Raw genomic sequence first — 13,430 nt, 5'->3', positions numbered from 1 at the left:
CAAATTGGAAAAACTGTCATATTGTTTGGCTTTTCTATGACTAGTTTCAAAAGGCCTTGGAAAATTTCAAATCCTTGTTTATTCAATGCCATTTAACCACAAGATTCATTGTCACAAAAGTACTATCTGCACGTATTGATTAACAAGGTGGTGGCATAAGGCAGAGTGTAGACACATGCACAGTCCACAGAACACCTATTTTTTTTTTTAATAAAAACACTCACGGGTTGCTATTTGTAGTTACTATTGAAAACAACTTGAGCAGTATCAGAGAGAGAGAAAGAGAGAGAGAAATATCGTAAGATTACAAATTTACACAAAAAAAGATTATTTTTCTTTTGATTGTCTCAGCAATAGCAGGTTTTGTTTTTTTTAAATAAGAACTTATCTTCCTTTTGGGGCAAGTGTGCTTACACAGAGCACAGTTCATGTTGGGGAAATGCATGAGTTCATAAATAGCAAGAACCATTAAAAAAAAACAGTGATTGTACCACGCTGTTGATAACCACAAGTCTCTGTTCCCTCTTGGTGTCCAAAGTAAAAGTCTTGATGATAAAGAAGGGCTCAGTTGACTTTGCAGTTAACATCATATCAGGTTTGTGTCTTTTCAATAAAGGCGCATTTCCATGATGAAGACCTTGGTGCAGTGGTTTTAAATCAATTTTTTTTTCTTTGAAGGTCGGAGCTCATTCATAATTCTGAAACCATTTTCATTTTTCTTCCGTGAAGGTTAAGACAAAGCGTATATCAACTGCATAATCCACACATCTCATAGCTGGATCAGCGCCACAGTCAAGGAGCGAAGGTGCAGTCCGTTTTCTGCTACAAGTACTCAAGTTCAAGGGCATGCCGTAGGGCCTCGAGGTCGGCGTGGCACGAGATCCTCCAGAATGGCATATTGTTCTGCAATAAGCACAAGGGAGCTTGCTGAAACAAAAGGTCTTTTACTTCAAATAATTATCCTAATGCCTACAATGGGGCGCTCAATCAGTACATTCAAATCAGAACAATTTACCAAACGGCATCAAATATTTAGTGTTTCTCTCCAGCTCAGCTCGGCAGCACCGCTTACTCAAGTTAAGCACTTGTGGCAGGGGTCAAAGGTCAGAGACTTTGCAGAGGCGAAGGAAATGAACAAAAAGGCATTATTGTTATTTTAGTGAATTGTTTTTGTTCGTGCTGCAACCAGTGATGGAACCGAGCACTTTCTACATCAGATTTACTAGTGATCACCCTGCAATGAGCAGCTCATTCCCCTGATAATGTGCCCCAGGTTCAATGTCAGAAAAACACTAGCCCCAGTGGATTTAGAAATTACTGTGAGGAGATGGAAGCACCGAAGGCACCGGGTCTGAATTTTGGCACTGTACTGCACGTTGCAGGAATTTTGGAACCATTTTTTTTCTATCCATATATACATATTGGCCCGTAATTTCCGATAGGAGGCTTCCTGCGTGCGCATGCCTCCTATCGGAAAAAAATCCACGAGGGCTCCCGAGGTCTGGACACTCCCGCTCCTGGGCCTCTCCACAGTCGAAATGCGGAGGGCCCACATATCCCAGGGGCGCAGGCGGTTCGCAAGCCTCCCTGGGATCACGTGGGCCAGGCCAGCCAATAGGAGAAGGGAATCTCCCTTCATACTTTTGACAGATAGACCCGTCAAATATATGAATGGAGATCGCCCCAAAAAGACACTAAAACATTAAATACATTTTTTTTAATCATGTTTTTAAAAAAAGTTAAAATTACATTAAGTTAAATATTTTAAACAAATTTAATTTTTTGAAAAAATAATTAAAGTTTTTTACGAGGCTAAAAATAAACTTACCTTTTTTAAAAGTATTTTTAAATTATAAATGAGTGAATTAAAAAAAAAAACGTTTTTAAGCTCTTATATGCTGATAAAAGCATGCCTTACGCCTGCTTTTACCAGGCGTAAGATTTCTAAGGGTTTTCAGCGGGCGGAGGTTGTGCAGAAAGCGGAACTATCCGCCCGCAGAGGCCCTTCTCCAGGGCAGGTGTCCGATCTGTCAAGAGCATTCTTGACAGATCAGAAATGCCAGATTTCAGCTTATGCGCTTCGCATGCCTAAAACCGGCATTTCCGATGTCCCTACAGGTGTGTACACAGCTCGCACACACACCCGTAGGCATCGGAAAATACCAGCCAATAATACTTTAGAATGTACATATCACTTCATGTGACTAACATCAGTGTTAATACAAGAGAATATGAGGGTAATTCTGTGAGGATCTACTCCTGGTGCAGAGCCTCTCTAGATGGGAGCACGGGTCACAGTATTGGCCCTAATGCATTATAGTCCTGTCTCCGACCTACACTCCCATCTAGTGAGGCTACATGCTGAGAGCAGTTACTCTTTATAGCTCAACAGTCGAAGCCCCTTTCATGCTGACCCGAATTTCTTTTTATTTGTTCACGGGATGTGGGCGTTGTTGGCAAGGCCAGCATTTATTACCCATCCTTAATTACCATTGAGAATAACAACAACAGCAACTTGTATTTACATAGCGCCTTTAATGTAGTAAAACGTCCCAAGGCGCTTCACAGGAGTGTTGTAAGACAAAAAATTTGACACCGATCCACATAAGGATAAATTAGGGCAGGTGACCAAAAGCTTGGTCAAAGAGGTAGGTTTTAAGGAGCGTCTTAAAAGGAGGAAAGAGAGGTAGAGAGGTGGAGAGGTTTAGGCAGGGAATTCCAGAGCTTAGGGCCCAGGCAACAGAAGGCATGGCCACCAATGGTTGAGCGATTATAATCAGGGATGCTCAAGAGGGCAGAATTAGAGGAGCGCAGATATCTCGGGGGGGGGGGTGGGGCTGAAGGAGATTACAGAGATAGGGAGGGGCGAGGCCATGGAGGGATTTGAAACCAAGGATGAGAATTTTAAAATTGAGGCGTTGCTTAATTGGGAGCCAATGTAGGTCAGCGAGCACAGGGGTGACGGGTGAACGGGACTTGGTGCAAGTTAGGACACGGGCAGCCGAGTTTTGGATGACCTCAAGTTTATGTAGGGTAGAATGTGGGAGGCCAGCCAGGGGTGCGTTGGAATAGTCAAGTCAAATAATGAAAATAAATATTTCAAATGCATTTTTGCCAGATTAGTCCAACAAACAGGCTGTTCCAACATATTTGTTGTTGATTTAGTAGAAATAATCATTTATCTAGCACACCCCAACCCAGCATGTGAGTAATGTACGCAGGACTTGTGTAATGTGAAACTGAACATTGCTCAATCAAAGCAACTTCAGCATGGTTAAACTGGAGTTATACTGCCCACCTTAGTTCAGTACAACACAAAAACATCTTTACACCAACTCAAGGTATGTAGCATCATTGCCCCATATGATCAACAGAACGGATGGTAGCAGCATTTGGGATTGGGACTTGTACAGGAAACTCTCTTTTAACCGGCAAAATTCAGGAGTAGGTTCAGGTAAGTTTTACTTCATATTAGTGGCAGTTCCTGGATCTGTGGCTGTGTAACTGGGGTTCGTGCACTTGTTGCTAAGCAACAGGGACGCTTGGTCTGTGGCCGGAGTTCCTGCACATGTTGCTAAGCAACAGGGAAGCCTGGATTTGTTGCTGTGTATGGAGATCTCATACCTTTTAACTATACCTCTCTGTAATCCAGACTTTTTGATAAACCGGCACCACGCCGGTCCCGTTGGTGCCGGATAATAAAGAGTTTCCTGTACTGGACTTGGGTTTTTGAATTGGACTGTGAACTGGGCTTGGAACCTGAACAGGGGCTGCAGCACTGACGGTGAGTTAGGATTGCAGCCAATGTCACAGGAGTAGGCCATTCAGCCCCTCGAGCCTGCTCCGCCATTTAATGAGATCATGGCTGATCTGCGACCTAACTCCATATACCCGCCTTTGGCCCATATCCCTTAATACCTTTGGTTATCAGAAAGCTATCAATCTCAGATTTAAAATTAACAATTGATCTAGCATCAATTGCCGCCAGATTAAATTAATTTTATTTTTTGTTGCAATTTTCTGATTTTTTAAAAAAACGTAGCATTTTAGACTCTCCTAAAAACCTGTTGCTTTTGAAAGGTGACACCTCTATTCGGTGCTGCTGGGTCCAGAATCCTGGCAGAGAAGCTTCTCCTGTAAGTGGCTGTTTGACAAACACATCCCGAGACACAGTCCTGGGCGTCTATGGGTCAGATGTTGGCCCAGTAATTCCTGTCACAACGCATGAGTATGGATGGGGTACTCACGCGTGTGCCCGGAGGAATTGCCGGTTTTCAGCATGCACAGCGCATGCGCTGAAAACCGGCATTTCCTGTCCTCTGACCCAAGGGGTTAAGAGGCAGAACGCTTGCGACTTGTGATGCAGCGTGTGCGCGCTGAAATTCCTTTTTTTTTTTCCCAGAGTTGCCCGAGTGTAAAGGCCTCCGGTTTTTACGCGTGGAAAAACCAAATGTAAGTATTTAGTTTTACAGGTAAGTGGTCTTTTAGTACAATTTAGAATTTTTTTTTCCACAGGTTTATTATTTTTAAAGAATTTACAGTAAGGTAAGTTTAGTTTTAGACCCTATTTTTTAAACATTTATTTTTTTCAAAAATTTGATTAATTGTTTAAAATATTTTTTTAAACTTATTTATAGTTAATATAATCAGTGGGATGTTTTTTAAAATTTTATTTAAAGTTTAAGTAGTGTTTTGGCAGCCCATACTTTTCATGAGTTTGACAGTTCTTACTCTCAAATGCATGAATGAAGTTTCCCCTCCCCTGATTGGCTGCACAGTGCTCACCTGATCCCAGCCGGCACATCGCACTAACTACGCCGCTGGATCAGGTAAGCACATTGCGCCGACATCTGAACCGGGCCAGTGACAGGAATTCCAAGCAGGCCCAGGCTTCAGATGTTGGCGCGCAGGGTGAGTGCACATCGGGGGCTTGCACGCGCGGCAAGCCCCCGAACCTAATTTCAGGGCCACTGTTTACCTGTTTCAGATCTTGTCTGAGCTTTACCAGCTACACAGCCCTAACCCTGCTTTCTCCACCCCCCTACACGCCCTAATGACCAGGTGCCTACTCCGTGCTACTCACTGAATCGGGTCTGTACAGGGGTTGGGGGGCTCTTGGAGCTTTCGTGCAAAACGTCTTCATTCATTTCGTACCTGACTTGAGTTGCAGTGAGTCAAAGATTAGAAATGGGGATTCCATCTATATTCACCACTGAAGGCCATCTACTGAAACAGTTCCATTCCCCGCGCCATTCATCGTTAGTGCCATTTTTACATTGTCACGAGGGTGATGGATTGAAGCCCACATTTTGCACAGCCTTCGGTGGAGGCTCTCATGAGCCAGTGAAGATTTGGTTCTGGGTGCTGGAGTTCGGCCTTGATAATCCTCAGGATGTGATCACAGCCGCAGCTTGCAGGGTTACTGGGTTGGCGTCTAATCTGAATGGGGCAGGTGGGTGCAAGTGCCACCCTGGGTGCATGTGCCACCCTGGGTGCATCTACATGCAGCCAGAAAATCTGGCACCTGCCTGACTTGGGGAAAGGAGGGGAAATTTCCCAGAAGCTGCACCCGCCTCCACCCCTGATCCTGGCCATGTCCCCTTCGGCCCTATTTAATGGGGCAATAAAGACTTTTTATTTCGCGGTTCCGGCTGCTTCCCTGGTCTTTGTCCCTCTGATGAAGCCCATTTATGTCCATCTGGCCGCGACACCTCACCTCACGGAGTGTAATGGGCTTCAGTATTAACACAGGTCCTGAATGAGGCAGAGAAACAGGAACTCCTAGGGGGAAAAATTGAGTCGCGCCCCCCCCTTTGGGGCGCTAACTTCGCCGGGGCGCTACTTTTAGCGCCCCGAAAAAATTAGCACCCCCGTGGCTGAAATTGAGTGGTAGTGCCCCAAGAGGGAAGTGGGGCGCTACTGAAAGCACCCTGCATCCTTCTTGGGGCGCTGCGAGGGAATATCGCGACGCTACGTGCCGCGGTATTGCAGGCCTTCCTCCCCTTCTTAAAGGGGAGGGGCCTTGCGCAGCGCAACCCGGGGCCCAGCTGGGCCCGGTGGGATCGGAGTGCCGGCAAAAGAACCCGGCACTGAAGAGAAGTGCCGGACTCAAGGCACTCCGCAGAGGGGGCTTGTCAGGAGGCCAGGGATGGCAGCGGAGGCAACAAAAATGGCTGCCCAGCACCTCGCCTTTAACTAGCGCCGCCCCACCTGCAAGTAGGCCCCCCTGACCCCGTCAGACATAACGTCTGGCGGTAAGTCAGGGGCGCTACCGAAGATCGCGGCCGGGGCGCGAGCGGGACGCTAACGGTTACCGTCGCTGCTAACCTCCCGCTGAATTTCTCTTAGGGCGCTAATGGGAGGTGCAAAGCAACCGAATTTTTCCCCCCTAGTGTAGGGAATCCCCAGCCCTGACTCTGCCCACTCCACCTCCCACCTCCCAGACAACATTTGCCTTGTAAAGGACGGGTAGAAGTTCCATCCCATATTAGGTATGGCAGAGACCTGGTGCAACCAGGTCCCTGGCGTTTTCCAGTGAGTTCCATTGGTCTCCGGCAGAGTTACAGCAAGAGACTGGTGGAGCCCCTGTGGAGTATTTGGGACCTTCACGTCCTTTTTACCATGTAGTGGTGTTGTCACCAGGAGGACTCTGCAGCAGCCACAGATACCATATTGCCAAATTAAATCTGCCATAAGACAAGTTAATTTCTTCACAAGAGGGCGACTCACCTTCATGTTGAGAAGTGAAAGGTGGTTCAGAAAAAAAGAGATGCTTTCATTTTAAGATCAAAGTAACCACATCAAAGAAATTGGCCTAGAAATTCATTGTAGCCACTTTTGGGGCGGTAAAGTCGGGCGGCCACTAAAGTTTGCGCCCACTGCCAAATCGAGGCCACTTCTCCGATATTCATTAGCTTCGCCCTAAGAGTTTGCTCGAGCGCTAAAACTGGCGCTGGACGCCTCTCTTTAGGCGCTAAGCCGGAGGTGCTGAGCGAGAGCGCCGAGGCCGGGCGCAGCGCAGGTGCGGCCATCTCGTGATTGACAGCAGACACCCTGGCGCCGGCCAGCTCTTAAGGGGGAAGGGTCGACTTGGTCTGCTGCCACGCCCTGGATAATGGAGCCCTCCAGCTAGGCCTGAACACTGCTGCTGGACCCAAATAGCGCCTGAAGCCATGCAGAAGGCCCGTGAACGAGCGCAGCGCTTCTCAGAGCGTGATCTGAGTGTGCTGGTTGGTGGTGTGGAGAAGAGGCGCCATATTTTGTACCCGGACAATGGCAGGAAGTCACCGGTCCGCGTCTATCGGAGAGCCTGGAGGCATGTCGCCAGCAAGCTGTCAGCCAACAGCGAGGTCCCCAGGACCGGTGTCCAATGCCGCAAAAAGTTTAATGACCTCACTCAGATTGTCAGGGTGAGTACCCTTTCCAGTGACGACCTCATCCTTGCATGTGCACCTCACATTATGGGCAAAGGGACCTGAAAGCCCTAATGGCCAGCCCTCATCCAGCAGCTATGGGACAGGCATGAACATCAATTGCACATTCTGCACTTAACACACTGGCCAAGCTATTCCACCATGGGAGGCAGTGCACACAAGATCAGGGCGACACACTGGCCAGGCTATTCCACCATGGGAGGCAGTGCACACAAGATCAGGGCGACACACTGGCCAGGCTATTCCACCATGGGAGGCAGTGCACACAAGATCAGGGCGACATACTGGCCAGGCTATTCCACCATGGGAGGCAGTGCACACAAGATCAGGGCGACACACTGGCCAGGCTATTCCACCATGGGAGGCAGTGCACACAAGATCAGGGCGACACACTGTACTTAGAGGCCGTCCTTTCTCTTGCAGGCCAAGCTGGCCAATAACAAGAAGAGCCGGACTGCGACCGGGGGAGGCCGACCCCAGATCCAGCCGCTCACCGAGCTGCAACATCGCGTGGAGCGCATCATGGGTGGCCGGGTGATTGGCCCCGTTGCATGTGGAGATGCCGACCCTGTTCTGGGCACCAATGGTAAGGACATCACCTTTTGGACCTCTCTCGTCCCACTTGCGTATCAGATCTACATCCTTTGCCACTGTCCGACCAATGCGCTGAATGCCACCACTCATGCATCCCTCGCTGACGCCCTCTCCTCACTCTAAAGCTACTCTTGTGCCTTCCTGCTTTCAGATGATGAGGAGGAGGTCCCTGAACTTGCCAGTGACAGCCCCTCAGAAGAGGAGGAGGAGGAGGAGCAAGAGGAAGGCGGCTCATCAGGGGAACCCTCAGCCGCGGCAACCCATGCGAATGTAGGGGAGACGTCTTCCCTGGAGGGGAGCGTGGCGGAAGTGTCGGAGGGGAGGGGAGCTCATGGGACCTGCGGCCTGCAGAAACGCGGGAGGGGGGTGGAAGCTCGGCGGCCTTCTCCCCAGAGGGGGGAAGGGTCGGAGGGGAGTCCAATTGCTGGGCCCAGCGGCGTCCAGCAACGCAGGAAGGGTCGGCCAGCTCAGCGGCCTTCTCCCCAGAGGGAGAGTCCGGCCTCCAGTCCGGAGATGGTCTTCGCCGAGGAGATGGAACGCCTCGAGGACTTGTCCGCGGACTCGGAGCGCCGGCACACGGAGCTCATGGGGGTAGTGGCACGGTTGCCTGAGGCCATCGAGTCCCTCTCTCGGAGTGTGATCGACGTCGGGGCCTCACAGGCCATCAGTTTGGCGGAATTCGGGGCAGAGCAGGCAGCGAGTCGGGCGGCATTCGGGGCAGCTCAGGCAGCGAGTGGGCAGCTGATCAGTGGTGCCGTGCAGTCACCGGGTGCTCTGATGAGGTCACTGAACAGGTCAACACGGGCACTCACTGCTGCCACACTCGCTGTGTCAGCCAGGCATCGCCAGGGCACCCGGCGCGCTGCAGCAGCACAGCGGTCTGTCCCTCGGCAGATTGGTGCGCATGCTGCAGTGCTGGCCCGGGCGAGTGCCAGTGTCTCAGGCGACCAGCGAGCGCCTGCCATCCGCCAGCTTGCCCCCATTCCTCCAGCCGCCACTGCCACTCCCCCAGTGGAGCTGCCAGGAGCTGCTGCAGCGACTGATGCTGGCCAGCCACAGCTGCAGCATTCAACAGCCGCCCGCTCGACGGCCAGACCTCGACTAGGCCGACCCCCAAGGGCATCTGCCGTCATGACATGTACCCCTCTGGAGCCTGCCCCCAGCCTTGCAGCAGCCAATGGCCTTACTTTGAGGAGCAGCAGGGCGGGCAGGGGCCACACAAAGATGGCCAAGGCATCGCCCTAGCGGGCCAAAAAGTCGAATGTGTGGCCCGTTGTGTTTGTTTTTTGAGGCCGAGAATTGGATGTTTGTTTTTTGAAGGCCGATGATGTGATGTTTGTTTTTTGAAGGCCGAGAATTGGATGTTTGTTTTTTGAAGGCCGAGGATGTGATGTTTGTTTTTTACGAAGGCCGAGGATGACGGCCATTTTAGTTGCACTGTTTTGTTAATCCTCTCCAGGTTGTGGGAGCGAGTAATGTGTTTGAGTGTTTTTTGAGGGTTTCGTCTGTTTTTGGTTTTCATGTGGGAAGGGCCCTGAGTTTGTACAATAAAGCATTTTATTTATTAACATTGTCCATGTTTGATCTTTGAAGTGTTTGTTGCCTTAACCGGCTGAGGGCTTGCGGAGCGGCTGCAATCATGTTCTTTCATTGGCACAAGCCATTCCCTGACAGGGGGCCTAGAAGTGACGTTCAATAAGCCGCCGACGGGCGGCCCTTGGACCTTGTGCCTCCCTCCTGGGCTGGTACTCCTCGTCCTCCTCCTCCTCATGCTCCTCCTCCTGAGGTGGTGGTCCAACGTGCGGTGGCAGTGCCCGAGTCCTGCGGATAGCCAGGTTGTGCAGCATGCAGCAAACGACGATGAATTGGGAGACTCGCTCCTGCGAATACTGGAGGGCTCCCCCGGAGCGATCGAGACAGCGGAACCGTTGCTTGAGGACGCCGATTGTTTGTTCTATGATGTTCCTAGTCGCTTGATGGCTCTCGTTGTATGCCTCTTCAGCAGGGGTCGTGGGCGCGCGGAGCGGGGTCATGAGCCAGGTACACAAAGGATAGCCTTTGTCCCCGATAAGCCATCCTCTTGGGGGAGGCTGTGCCTGGAACATGTCAGCCACAGTTGTCTGTCGCAGGATAAAGGCATCGTGGCTGCTGCCTGGAAAGCGGGCATTGACAGCTAGGATGCGCTGCCTGTGGTCACACACCAGCTGTACGTTGAGGGAATGGTAGCCCTTCCGGTTGCGGTAATCCTCGGCATGCTCCAGAGGTGCCCACAAAGCCACATGCGTGCAGTCAATGGCGCCCTGCACCATGGGGAAGCCCGCTATTCTTGCAAATCCCACTGCACGCTGCTGCTGCTTGTCCAGGGTCATGGGGAAGGAGATGAATTGATGTCTCCTTCTGAAAAGGGCTTCGGTCACCTGGCGGATGCAGCAATGCACGGCAAACTGGGAGATGTTAGCGATGTCCCCAGCAGCGGATTGGAAGGAGCCGGTGGCATAGAAGTTGAGAGCCACCGTCACCTTCACTGCCACCGACAGAGACGTCCTGCGCATCAGCTGTGGCTGCAGATCTCTGTGAAGCAGCTGGCAGGTGTCTGCAACCACCTCCCTTCTGAATCGCAGCCTCCTAACACACATCGCGGCAGACATGGTCAGATAGGAGGACTGCTGGCGGTATACCCTGGGTGGGTAAGGCCTCAGTTGGCGACGCCTGTTGCCCCCTCTGCATCTAGCCAGGGCTGCCACTCTCTCACGGCGTCTGTAAGTCCTTCTGGCATAAGGCTGAAAGTCAGCATTGGCACCCAATGCAGCCCCCATTATATGCTGGCAAACACTGAGCTCTCAATGAAGGCAAAGATAATTGCTAAGCTCTGGCCTGAGCCAAAAATACCTGTCCTAGTGTTGGTCCAAACCAGTAAGCTCTCCTCCTTGGTCTCTCTCCAAAAAACCGTTGCACAAGAGTGAATGCTGCAAAATGGCTGGCCTTTATAGTGCAGGGTAAGTGCCCTTTAATTAGCGCTCCCCGCGGCCCGCCTCGGCTGTGTACCGTTCCACTTCACAGTCGTTAGGGCCGCCCGGCGCACAATGGGCCGGCGCGAGTGAAGTTCCGGTTCGGGGCGCACAAAGGGCGTTGCACTAGTAAATGACGTCATGATCTGTGCGTGCAGCAGGGCACGCGCTAAGACTTTGCGCCGGCGCTAAATGTGTACTGAAGTTGGGGCGAGGCGCAGATCGCGCTGCGCCCGGGCGCTAAGCGCCTAGCGCTCGAGATCTACTCCTCCTAAGGCGCTAACGGCTGGCGCGCCCAACTGAATTTCTAGGCCATTGTGTTTTAAAAAAAAGTACATATTTATGATTAGGTTTCTGCTTATCCCGATAAGGGAAAAATAATTGTGTTAGATAGTAACTCATACTATTCACAATAAAAGTAGCAGCCAGGTGGGTAGTGGTCATATGATGGGATGATTCTAAGAGTGAAGCATCCTTAATGTGGACCTGGCGAGATGGATCTCAGTGCCTTCATTTAAATGGGTCACATTGATGGGTTGTCCTTGCCCTGTTTCACTTTTCCCTCCAGGCAGTCAAGGAAAAACAAATGGTAGGTGATTTCCCAAAACACACTGGCCCAGAAATTCGGGTCTCCATGGGTGAGTACGCACGGGGTACTCACCCGTAGGCCCAATGGAAGTGCCGGTTTCCTGCATGCACTGCGCATGCGCGGGAAACCGGCACTTCCGTTCCCCTGAAAGCAGGGGTTCAGAGGTCGAACGCGTGCACGGGAGAGGCTGCGTGTATGCATCAAACTTTGGTTTTTTTTGCAGGTTTTCCCGGGAGGGTAAGTCTGCAGAAGTTAGACATGTAAAAAGCAGGCGTAAGGCCTGCTTTTTACAAGGAAAGTGGTGAATTAATTAAAATTAAAACATTTTTTCCACAGGTTTATTATTTTTAAATACTTTAAAGAAAGGTAAGTTTATTTTTAGCCCCGTTAGAAAATAAAATTATTTTTTTCAAAAATTTAAATTATTGTTTAAAATAGTTATTTCATGTAATTTATAGTTTACTAGCTTGGGATGCCCGGCGTTGCCAGGGCAATTTTGGACCGCGCGGTCTCCCTCCCCCTGTCTGTCACTGCTTTAGTCTATGTCCTTCCCTCCCCTCTCCCTCCCTCCCCTCCGTCCCCCTCTCTCTGTCGTTCCCTGCCCTCTCGCTGCGTAGCGCCTGAGGGCCGGTGCGGTTGTGATACCGGCCGTGCAGGGCCTAGCGCTTGAGGCGCGGCCGGGCTGTGAGGCCGAGACGGACCCCAGCTGAGCTCCCCCGCGGGTGGCGCGGTTGATGGGCGGCCGCTGCCGATGACCCGCCCGCTGTGTGTAAACTCACCTGCCGCTCCCGGAGTCGCAATGTGGGGGTTTGTTTGGCTGGTGCTGTCCCTGTGGGGATGAAAAAAATGGCGGCGAAGTTTAGGGAGACTGGAGGATTAGGTCCCGCCCGTGACGCACCGATTGGTCAACCATCAGGTCACTGAACTGTAGGATTGGTCAAACAGCACATCACTCAACGCTAATGAGAGGTAGGATTGGTCAACCGCTAATGAGTGGATTTTTGAGGATTTTTGAACGTTTTTTGTATAGTATTTTTGTCTGACCAAAAAGTAAATATGCCTATTAGAGTCCCCTAATGATAAGCTTTCTTTTGATATAACATATGTGTAGGTACGCTCTATAACTTTTGATTGTATAGCCGGACAGACAGATGGAAAGACAGACGGAAAGACAGACGGAAAGACAGATGGACCGTTTTATATATATAGATTTTAAAAATGTGATGTTATTTAAAAATTTATTTGAAGATTTAGTGCTATTTTGGGGCCGTAGTATTTATAAGTTTTGACAGCTCTTCCTGTCAATCTTATGAATGGAGCATTCCCTGCTCCGATTGGCTCTCCATGGCCCACGTGATCCCAGGGGACGTATCGAACTAACTGCGCCCCGGGATACGCAAGCACTGCACGCCGGCAGCTGGACCAGGCCCCGGATCGGAATTCCACGTGGGCCCACAGCTCAACGGCCGGCGCACAAGTTAAGTGCAGGTTGGGGGCTTGCACCCGCGGGAAGCCCCCGACCCGAATTTCTGGGCCACTATTAATGTATGGCTTTTGTTTCTTAATTCTGTAAATGTTTGTGGTTTGGTATTTTTATGGCACTGTTTTAAAAAATGCATGTGAACAGGAGGACACAGCTAATGTCAGATACCATCACTGCTGTCAGCAGAACAGTTATTTGCAGTGAAAGTCTCTTCTCGTGTTATTATATGAAGCTCAGGTGTGTAACTGAGTCAGGCATTCCCATCAATCAGCCTAAAGACAGGCATGCGGGCTGCTCTTCACGCAATGCCTTCACTACACAAA

The 13,430-nt window shown here is 50.5% G+C and overlaps 1 protein-coding gene across 7 annotated transcripts in view; it reads right to left on the bottom strand.

Annotated features, from left to right (window-relative positions):
• Positions 1–60: 60 nt before the first annotated feature.
• The window catches only part of LOC147108815 (protein phosphatase EYA1-like), a 268,092-nt gene continuing 254,722 nt past the window's right edge, over positions 61–13,430 (bottom strand). For all 7 annotated transcript variants that reach the window (XM_086005679.1, XM_086005680.1, XM_086005682.1 and 4 more), the window contains exon 17: positions 61–903. In XM_086005679.1, coding sequence (XP_085861805.1) covers positions 823–903 — 81 coding nt within the window. In that variant the 3' untranslated portion in view covers positions 61–822. The remainder of the gene's footprint in view (positions 904–13,430) is intronic.

This window comes from Somniosus microcephalus, chromosome 13, assembly GCF_052327205.1.
Source record: "Somniosus microcephalus isolate GS21.2 chromosome 13, FLI_Smic_1.0, whole genome shotgun sequence".
NCBI lineage: Eukaryota > Metazoa > Chordata > Chondrichthyes > Squaliformes > Somniosidae > Somniosus > Somniosus microcephalus.
This window is presented reverse-complemented; position numbering and strand designations above follow the sequence as displayed.